The sequence below is a fragment of the Aulonocara stuartgranti genome, assembly GCF_965226115.1.
Source record: "Aulonocara stuartgranti genome assembly, chromosome: 15".
In the NCBI taxonomy this organism is placed as follows: Eukaryota; Metazoa; Chordata; class Actinopteri; order Cichliformes; family Cichlidae; genus Aulonocara; species Aulonocara stuartgranti.
Genome location: NC_138951.1, coordinates 1,042,501 through 1,052,500, shown reverse-complemented (window position 1 = coordinate 1,052,500; position 10,000 = coordinate 1,042,501). Strand labels below are relative to the sequence as shown.

The 10,000-nt window shown below is 47.8% G+C and overlaps 2 protein-coding genes across 17 annotated transcripts in view; one reads left to right on the top strand and one right to left on the bottom strand.

Annotated features, from left to right (window-relative positions):
• fzd3a (frizzled class receptor 3a) overlaps positions 1–7,476 on the top strand; it is a 25,705-nt gene extending 18,229 nt beyond the window's left edge. For 2 of the 6 annotated variants that reach the window (XM_082504568.1, XM_082504571.1), the window contains 3 exons: positions 2,002–2,150; positions 3,654–4,064; positions 4,146–5,224. In XM_082504568.1, the coding sequence (XP_082360694.1) occupies positions 2,002–2,150; positions 3,654–4,064; positions 4,146–4,404 (819 nt within the window). In that variant the 3' untranslated portion in view covers positions 4,405–5,224. Of the gene's footprint in view, positions 1–2,001; positions 2,151–3,587; positions 4,065–4,145 lie in introns of those variants that run through there. The other 4 variants (XM_082504570.1, XM_082504569.1, XM_082504572.1 and 1 more) reach the window with 4 other exon arrangements.
• A 6-nt stretch (positions 7,477–7,482) lies between these two features.
• The window catches only part of cdc42bpab (CDC42 binding protein kinase alpha (DMPK-like) b), a 72,440-nt gene continuing 69,922 nt past the window's right edge, over positions 7,483–10,000 (bottom strand). For 8 of the 11 annotated variants that reach the window (XM_082504560.1, XM_082504561.1, XM_082504559.1 and 5 more), the window contains 2 exons: positions 9,296–9,370; positions 7,483–8,159 (listed from right to left, as the gene is read on the bottom strand). In XM_082504560.1, coding sequence (XP_082360686.1) covers positions 8,028–8,159; positions 9,296–9,370 — 207 coding nt within the window. In that variant the 3' untranslated portion in view covers positions 7,483–8,027. The remainder of the gene's footprint in view (positions 8,160–9,295; positions 9,371–10,000) is intronic. The other 3 variants (XM_082504565.1, XM_082504557.1, XM_082504558.1) reach the window with 1 other exon arrangement.

The window sequence follows — 10,000 nt, the reverse complement described above, 5'->3', positions numbered from 1 at the left end:
TCCCTGAGGCTGAGCGCTCTGTAGAGCTCCTGAGATGCTCAGTGAGCTCACATGGCTGGACAGCCGTGTGGTCATACAGCCTGTAATGAGGATGCTGCCTGCAGTCATGCATCCAGTCTCTTATCTCTGTGCGGTAATGAGTTCTTCTGTGGATCCTGAGCCTCGAGGCTCTCCACCCGGCCCGCTTATAACGAGGCCATCATGACGACATCTGTGTGGACGGGAAGCAGGAGGAGAGACGACAGGAAGCAGCACTCCGGTGATGAGACAGAGTGGGCCAGCTCTGTGCGCTTTCGTAAACTTCAGCTGGAAATAAATGACCTCGTTTTAACTGTGACTGAGGAAATCTCTCGTTTACACGCTGACAAACAACATGCGTTCAGTTTGGGACGCTGCACTGTAGGGCTGCCACGATTAGTCGACTCGTCACGATTACGTCGACTATCAAAATCGTCGACGACTGATTTAATAGTCGACGCGTCGTTTGAAGCTTTGTAAGATCCTGAAAGACGCAGGAATAAGTAGCAGGATTTAAGAGTGTAATAACGGACTGAAACAGAAGATGGCAGCACTGCATGTACAAGGATGCCAGCTGCCGTTAAACCCCGAAGAAGAAGAAGCTGTGTCCCAGAATTCATAGCGCAGCCCAGCTCAGTTTCCAACAATGGCGGTAGCTAGTTAGTTTTAATATTACTCTTATTATTCTTTCTGGGTCACAAAATAAACGTTTAACATATTTTCAGGCGAGAATGTAGCTGTGTAAACCTCAAATATCTGCTCAGTTTATCAGGACACCACATATTTTCAAAAGGGCTCCGACGTTTTCGGAGACGTCTGTTACCCACTAGCTCGATAGCTAGCCGGGGGCTAGGCTAACTAGAGCCGTGAGAACACCGGACTCCCGGCAAATTGTTTTCAAACCCACCGCTGTCTTTCACTACTCAGGTTAAACATGATATATGAGTCACTTAGATAACTTACAAATGTTATTGTTTGGCTTTTTTCAGTATTTTATTTGTTCCTGAGTAAATCGGTTTGGCTGAGATTAAAGTTATAGTTTTTACACAGCTGAATAAACGTCAAGCAGACAGCTGATTATCAGAAGTGTGAGATGCTCAGAATTTACTCCGGTGTCCTGTTATATTTTAGATAGCAAGGAGTTTATTAAACTTCACCGAAACAATCTGCAAATGTCATTAAAATTTAATAAACTATCATCTTGTCTTTATTTTTAGTTAGCACAGACCTTAAACACTTAAAGCTGTAAGCTAATGATAGTTATATAAGAGCAGATGCTGCTGGTGCAGTAAGCTGTACCTTGTATGATTAGTCAACTAATCGCAAAAATAATCGGTGACTAGTCGACTATCAAAATAATTGTTTGTGGCAGCCCTACTGCTCTGTGAGGGCTGCCAGTATCTGCAGCTACAGTTAGCTTAGCACGCATGACTGTGAGGAAAGCTGCAGAAGTGCAGTCAAAAGTTGTTTCTGCACCTGCATGGATGTAACTGCACTGCAACTTTACCTTTTATTGCTCGCTGTGTGTTCACGTTTGACCCGATGGGATCATCCATCAGACACAAACCTCCACCTTTCACAGCAGCAGCAGTGTGTTTGCACAGAAGCAGGAGGAGGGCGCTGGTCTGTTAGTTAGAGATGGATGACACTGTGTTTATGCCCTCAGCAAGGTTCATCATCAGCAACAGTGATGATGTGGAGTGGAACACACACACACACACACACACACACACACACACAGGGAAGCGATGAAGCCACTCAGTCAGCAGGCCTCTTAATGAGCTTGTTCATGCTGATGTTTGCATGCACAGACTGACTGATGGCTCCACGCTGCTGAACACTGATGATGTACATGATATATCTTTTTTACTTCTGTGTTACAGTAAGACCATAAATTGTATTAAGTGCTTTACAAACCTGAGCCAATAGAGTTACTAATCTAACGGGAACTGCACTAACTCCACCCTCTTCTGTTTGTTCCAGGTGGAGCAGACCAGTCACCCCGACCTGGTGTTGTTCCTCATAAAGTACCTGATGATGCTGATTGTAGGAATCCCCTCTGTGTTCTGGGTGGGCAGTAAGAAGACCTGCTTCGAGTGGGCCAGTTTCTTCCACGGCAAGAGACGTAAAGAGTACGTATGTGTCACACTGTGACGGCGTCTTTGTGTGATTTTGCTAAATATAAATAAGCTTACATGAGGTTTGTCCCAGTATTTACAACTCAAAGCGCTTCATCTCTCTGTGGTGATCATCAGATTTAGTTTTAACTTCAGAGCTGTGGATGGCAAAATAATGAAATAATAATTAAAAAAAGTATCCGAGTGTAGTTTGAATGAGACACACAGGGCAGCAACATCAGCTCCCGTATGTTCTCAAAATCCTCTTCAAAGCAAATGAATGGTCAACAATGAGGCCGTCTTTGGCTGTGTCCCAATTCAGAGTCTGCACGCTTGAAGTACGCATTTTAAGTGCGGTTACGTCACCGCCACGTGACGACGGCTGTCCCAATTCAAAGTGTACTTCAAATGCATACTCCAAATGCGCTGTCGATCTCCCCAAATATCAAGCGTGGTCCGGTGCACGCTTCGTGGTCCCATATATCCCACAATTCATAGCACGGCGGTGGGTGTGGATTATTTTGCTGCAAAATACGGCAGAAGGGAGCGGCCGAAGAGGGTTTTTCCAAACTTTATTGAACTTATAAAGCGAACAGTCAGTCATTCCAGTTCAGTTTGTACAGTAGACATACAAGGCAAATAAGAGTAACAATATACAGCACAATGAAATAAGGAGAAATAAATAAAGGATAAAAAAAAGAAAAAAGGGGGGAATGTGGCAGACTTCATAAAACTTTGTACTTGAAAGTTGTGACAGCTCAGTCGTTAAACATTTCTGAATGAATTTCAGTCAATGATAAACAGACGAGGGGCCTGAAAGCTGAAGGCTCCAGTTCCCATTCTACTTTTAAAAAGGAAGCAGAAGTAACCCAGCAGCCTGAGAGCAAAGTGCTCCATCAGCATCATTTGGTGTTATAAGATCTGATTATTCAGGACTTGATAAATGAGAATTTAATTATAGATTTACCAGTAAAGAGACACTAATATTGGGGAAACAACACATCGTGCAGATAGACAGCAGACTGCAGTTTCCTGTAAATGTGGACTTCCTGTCTCTTCCTAATCTGTTCTGTAGTCAATGGAGACACTAAACAAGGACTCGCGTTCTCTTCCCGAAACACATTTACAGTTCAAACATTTTACAGCTTGGCAAACTGAAATGTTTCCACATATACTGATTCAAATATTATTTTAAGGAGACCTGGATTTCATTTCTTTTGTGTTGCACGTGTACAGCAGCTGATGGGAGCGCGGCTGTTTCAGGGCAGCTGCTGACGCTCCGGAGCTCCTCACACATGGTCCCAAAATAACAAATAAAAACACGTTTGCTTAGTTATCACATTATAAATGCAGAGTGTGCACCTGTCTCACACACGTATCATTAAGCCTGATGTGAGGACCTGCAGGTGAGCGCAGAGCTTAATGTGAACAGATCCTGATTTCAGTCTTCAGTTTGTGTCCCTGCAGTGACGCCTTCTGAGGCTTTCACCTCCTCTGCACCACTTCCCCTCCAAACAGAGCATTAACCCCCTCTCCCGTTGCCTGCTCCACACATTCCTCAATCCTCTTCTACCACACCCACCGCCCCTCCACCTTCCCCCTCTCCCTCCCTTCCACCCTGCATCTTTCCCTGCCACCTCTCCCCTCCTCCTCTTCCTCCACCTGCTGCAGCAGGATGGTCAACGATAGCCGACAAGTGCTCCAGGAGCCCGACTTCACCCAGCTGCTCCTCAGGGATCCCAACACCCCCATTGTGAGGAAGTCACGGGGCACATCCACGCAAGGGACCTCCACACACGCCTCTTCCACCCACCTGGCCATGCTGGACGAGCCGCCGAGCGCCAGCACCAGCCGAGCCGGCTCTGTGCGCAGCGCCCGCTCCAAGATGAGCAGCTACCACGGCAGCCTGCACCGCTCGCGAGACGGCAGGTAGGTTCTGACATCGCGGTCTTTCATTAACCCCGCCCACCCGCACAGCCCCGAGGCTCATTTCTGCTCCTCTCCATTTAGATACACGGCCTCCAGTTTCAGAGCCGCAGACGAGCGGCTGCCATATGGGAGCCTGCCTCGTCTAAACCACCAATCACAGTCCAGGCACTGCAGCACCAATCACCTCGACAGCCTGTCGCGGCACGGCTCCGCCCAGAGGCTCGAGAACCAGTCGCGCCACAGCAGCATCAGGGACCTGAGCAGCGGGGCCACGGCGGTTCTCGGCGTGCCCAGAAACGGGATCCACAGAGTCCTGGAGGATGATGGAGCGACCGCCTGAAGGGGTGGAGTCTGAGGAGGAGAATGTCGACGAGCAGCCACTGTGATGGGTTTGGGAGCTCAGAGCTGAAATATCGATGAAACAAATGCTGCATCAGCTTAGTGACAGTCTGGTTACAGAGGGGGGGGGGCACGGGACAGAAATCTTTGCCTTAAACATCCTCACAGCTTTATGACGTAGCCTCCAGTGTGAATCTTAGCACAGTTTTTAAACTCCACCCAGTCGGGGAACGACGACTGAGCCAGACAACTAAATGTGACCGACCGCACGACGCGGCTTACTTTGTATAAAAGGACTTCGATGATGGACACGAGACATTTGGAGCTCCGTCCTCTAGTCTTTAGTGTTTGGGAGGTTTTTGGGGTGGGGGTGGGGCTTAGATTTATTACCCTTGTTCCAGGTTTTCTTCTGTTTATGAGGGGCAGCCAATCAGAAGACTGGCCTAAATGGAGAAGAACTGAAAGAACTGGTTTCAGTGAGGATGAAACGACTGAATGAAAGTTCTCAGATCCATCCACAGCTTTTAGATCTCTGCTGAATCTGAACCTGCTATTCTGCACACGAAGGCATTTTAAGTCTGCTGAACTTTCTAGAAGCCTCGCCTCATTTTAAAAGCTGGATTTTAGTGAGTGTTTTATTGCACCTGTGCAATAATGTTTGGAACGATACAAGGAAATCATGTCAGTCTGTGCTTTGCTGTTTTAAACCCAAGGGCTGAAATCCAGAGTATACATGCTGAATCCAAACTCCTGCCTTATGACTGCGAAGAGAACAAACCCAACAGAGGTGATGAAGCACAGATTCAATGACCTCAAGCAGATCACCAGCGACCTTCATGGAGCTGTACGGACACCTGAACACAGCTTACCTTCCCTTTCCGTCCGAACACGTTCGCTTTGAGCAGATTTACTCCGTCCTGTTTGCAAATGTGTCCTTACTAAAGTTAGAGCAACGTTTCCTCCAGAGGCAAAACATGTTCATAGATGTAAAAAGTGAATTCCTGTTGGTCATTTGTAATAAAGTTTCAAAACAATCAAAAGCTTCTGATGTTTCCTGAGGAGAAATGAGCACACAGTAACACTGAGTGTATTTGTAACAGCCCTCCGCTTTATTGAAATACATCGGAGTCAGGTTAATATAATGAGTTCTCCACGTAAGTGTGGCAGCCGCTTCCATACATTATTTTTGTTTTGACCTTACACCTTAAATATTTTTGTGCAAAAAAAGAATCTACATCAGCTGTAGTGGGTTATCCTCAGTAAAACACCCAAACCGCTCCAAAAAGAATAAAACGACAAACTGAAAACAAATGATTACATCTATAACATGCAAAACTGTACAAATTATTACAAAGCAATCCTAGAAAACAAAGTGGAATATGATATGAAAGAGCAAAACAATATAGAAGGTACTGGAGATAAGACCTCACTGAAATGTAAAGGCGTTTCCATTTCTTTAAATTGCGGCACTTCGGCCGTGAAGCCACCTGTCACCCAATACTCACTGCCGCCTCCACCCGAGTCACATTCCCTCACTTACTGCTGCCCATCCATCAAATGAATCAAACGCACCTCGATCGCGCTCATCTGACTGAAAATTTGTTTCCTGAGTTTCCCCTTCTCGCTCTCTTTGAACCGGGACATCTAGGATCAGATTTTCTGCACAGTATTGGCCAAAAATGAAAAACAGACGCCGCCTGGCTAACACCTCACACACCGGCTCATCGTTCTGCAGATGAACTCGTCGCAGGAACGAAGGAGTCACTAGCTTAAAAAAAGTTCTAAGATATTTGGAGTAAAACCAGCTGGGAGCTCTAAACCTCTCTTCAAATTAAAAAATAATAAAAATAAGAACACCTGGAATGAGCTGTTTGCAGCTCTTTGCTGTGTTTCCACAGGGGGAATGACCACTGAAGAGTTTTCCCTTTCTGACAAACAGGACGAGTGGAATCATGTGGAGCGAGGCTAAAACCCTCTGTGGGTTCTTTGATGCCACGCCGCCGTGTCCCTCGGGTCAAAATGCCTACAGGAGATGAACAGAGGTAACAGGTTTTTGGCTGTGAATGCCCTGCTCTGCAGCCAGAAGCTGCCACACCGTTTCCCCCTCTTCTATTTTTTTAAAGGCCTTTCCACTGACAAAGGAAAAGTAAAGGAAAAGTAAAGTAGAGTAAAGTAGAGTAAAGTAGTGCCGTGGAGGCAGCTCAGAGCTCCGGCCCTGTTCAGGTCACACAACAACAACAGGCAGAGGTCATTTACTCCATCGCCTCCAGAACACAAACCCAGGTGTGACTTCCTCGCACTGTTTACATTCTCGTTTTTTTTAATCCCTCCTCTTACAAATTTTCACGAGTCATTAAAACGTTGGTTGGAACGAGCAAAGTCGCGGCGCCTCCCTGTTGTGTCCGTATTTGGTGAAACAGCTCATCTCAGCGACCTTTCAAACACCGCCAACAGTCAGAGGAGCACAACAAGGCAACAACCGCCTGTGTGTGTGTCTGTGTGTGTGTCTGTGTGTGTGCGTCTGCGTACAGGCAGCAGTGCCGATACACAAGTCAGCTTTTTTCCCCCCACTCATATGAAGTGGAGGGGAGGGATGCGCACACGTCATAGAAACAACATGAAAACAAACAAATCTAAAATAAATCAGTAAAAACAAAATAAGTGGTTTTAAAATGGCTTCGAGTGCGAAACAACCCGGAATCACTCCAAACAAAAGCGGGAAAATAAAGGAGGAGTTTTCCGCCCCGTGTAGTTCTCTATAGTATTTTCCTTATCATATATTACTCTCTACTCTGAACCTATGTACATGACTGTGTCGGGAGTTTTGGCTGGACAACGTGGAGCGTCCACGACGGAGGACGCGCACCCCTGATGATGTCGTTCGCTCTGGGGAACCGAATGAGTTTGTCGTGTGATGTCACAGGAGCCGCTGTTGGAGCTTTTTGCTGATGGTGGAAATTAAAAATGTTATAAAGTCGCTGCACTTAGTATCAGGAGCAAAAAATAAAAGTAATTCCTTTTTTTATCTTTTTGCAGCACCCAGAGAGAAAGCAGGTGGGGGGGGGGGGGGGGAAGCCCCTTTCCTCGTCTATGATTGATAAATAAATTAAAACACTGTCCCCTGAATCCCGGCGGGTCCTATGTACAAGTACAAACCTTCTGCTCTCAATAATATTTCATCTTCTTTTTGGATTGCATCGTGACTTTTTAAGAGTCTCTCAGTGAATCTCGACAAGTTGACCAAAAAGAGCCAAAATGGGAGCTTCCTGTTCCTGCATCACCTGCCCGACATCACACACACCTTCTCTCTCACACACTCACACACACAAGCCAAACATCAGCACCCACATGTACACCACTGATAGCATTTGATAGCTTGTCCCTCGCTGTCTAGCGAGTGTTTCGGCCCCACTGTGGAAGAACGCTGAGACACAGTGCGGGGGGGTAAAGTGGGACTTCTTTGGGAGGGAGTGGTGGGCAGGAGGTGCAGTTCTCTGGGCAGTGAGGGAACAATATTCAAAAAAGGAAGAGTTGGAGAATTTGGAGTCCTGTGCTGTCGGTGGGTGGGTCGTTGATGGGTCAGTCGGTGGGTGGGTGAGGGGGGTCGGATGGACCGCTGGGGGCTCATGTGTCCCAGCCCATCCTTTCTGTGCTCTCCAAGGACAGGGACTTGGTCTTGTGTGGGGAGGCCGGGCTGGGAGGGCTGCTGAAGGTGGAGCTGTTGGAGGCCGTGGAGTGGCGTGGGGAGTCCGAATCCTGGAGGAAAGAGGGAAGAGTTGGAGAAATTAGACGATCCCTTCCACAAAGTAAACTGGGACGTGTACGACAGATGAAGCTGCGCCTCTGTCTGCTCCTAACAGCTACTGATGACGAGTGCTTGCTGCACATGCACTGCTCATTAATCTGCTTTTTGTGACGGCGGGGCAGACAGGAAGTCAGACTGAGTGACGCTGACCCGCCCCCGCCTCGTCTTCCGCTTATGCAGATGAACGGCTCGATTGACCAGAAATGATCAGCTGAAGGAAAACAAACATGCAGGCAGGCCGAGCTGGTGGTGTGTGTGTGGGCTTGCTTCACCCTTGTACAGCGTGTGAGGCTCCTTCCAGCTCACTGATGTCCTGGGTGTTTCATACACTGTGTAATGTACGTTTCTTACAGTTCACCGATCCAATCGTCTATTTATATCCCATCTAAACACACCCCACCTATAAAACACTAAAGAGCACAGTCACACTACGGCTACACGAAGCACAGCTGCATGAGTCCGTGTAGATGGGCAGCAAAGGCGCAGCTACACTGCTCCCGCCCACATCGACCTGACACGCTCAAGCATGCACACTCTTGTTCTCTGTCATGAGAGAAGTTTTTTCCTTTGTGTGTGACGGCACAGTCTTACAACCAGGGGCCTCCTGGTAGCACCACCAATATAACGAGGAAACATCATGCATTGAAAACTTGTGTGGATTATTAATGCCAAAATATTTATGTTTATTCAAGTTTGTGACATCGTTCCTTTACTATGTATTCATTTCCCATCACCTGCTGAGTAACCAGAGGTCTGGTTGTGCTCTGAGCTGACAGCTCCTGGTTAGGAAACATGGGCAGGCCATCGGGGGGCAGTATGGAAGCACACATGCTCTGTGATTAGCGATGGTGAAGCAGCGCCGCGCCACTCCATCGGCAACGAAAGGCGATGACACGAAGGCCAGATGGTGCAGCTGAGAGATGCAACGAACCAATCAGAGGCTGCTGATGTGACGGCGCTGAAATGGTGCAGCGAAGGCGACTCAGTGATGTGTGTGTGTGTGTGTGTGTGTGTGTGTGTGTGTGTGTGTGTGAGATACACAGTGACACGGTGCTCTCAGTTGTGTGTTTGCAGCTGTTGACGTTACCTTCATCTTACTAAGCAGGGTCCTTAAAGCCCTTTTCAGATCGGGGGTCTTCTCCGACGGTGAGACTGCCTGCCACTGCAGAGGAGAGTTCAGACTCAGCGCCCAGCCCACAGACAACATGCTGGGGTGGGGAGGGATGAGGGGAAAGGGAGGGGGACAGGCACGAAGCAGGGAACAGCTGAGTTAGGATGGAGGGAGGCGAGATGGGGCAGGATGGAGTTGACAACGTCCAATGGGAAGGGAGGACCAGCAGGGGGAATGACAGGGGGACTGGGGGGGGCAGCCGTCGCCCATAATTGCTGTTTTTATTTTTTTCCTGTACTCTCGATCAGAGTCACTTCATGCGAGTGAAAACAACTTAGAAGTGATGTTGCCGGAAACCATTATGAGCGATGTTGCACCACCAGTGCCAGACTGGAGTCTGATTGGCTCTCATCCGACCTAAAAGCTAAAAGCAAGAATCACGGCAAATACGGCCTCTGCTGACATCACAGGGAGCTAACACCTGCGGAGCGATGGGATGAGGAGCGCGGCCTGCAGATGTCGGGATGCTCGTGACTGATGGAGGAGTTTGGTTCAAAGGGGAGTACAGGCAGTTTCTGCTGATAATGTCTACCTGCTAAAGCTCACGACAAGAAAACAGCCGTCTCTATGTGGACGTCATACGAAGCTGATGTTTGATTGACACGATGTTGCAGGTTCGAG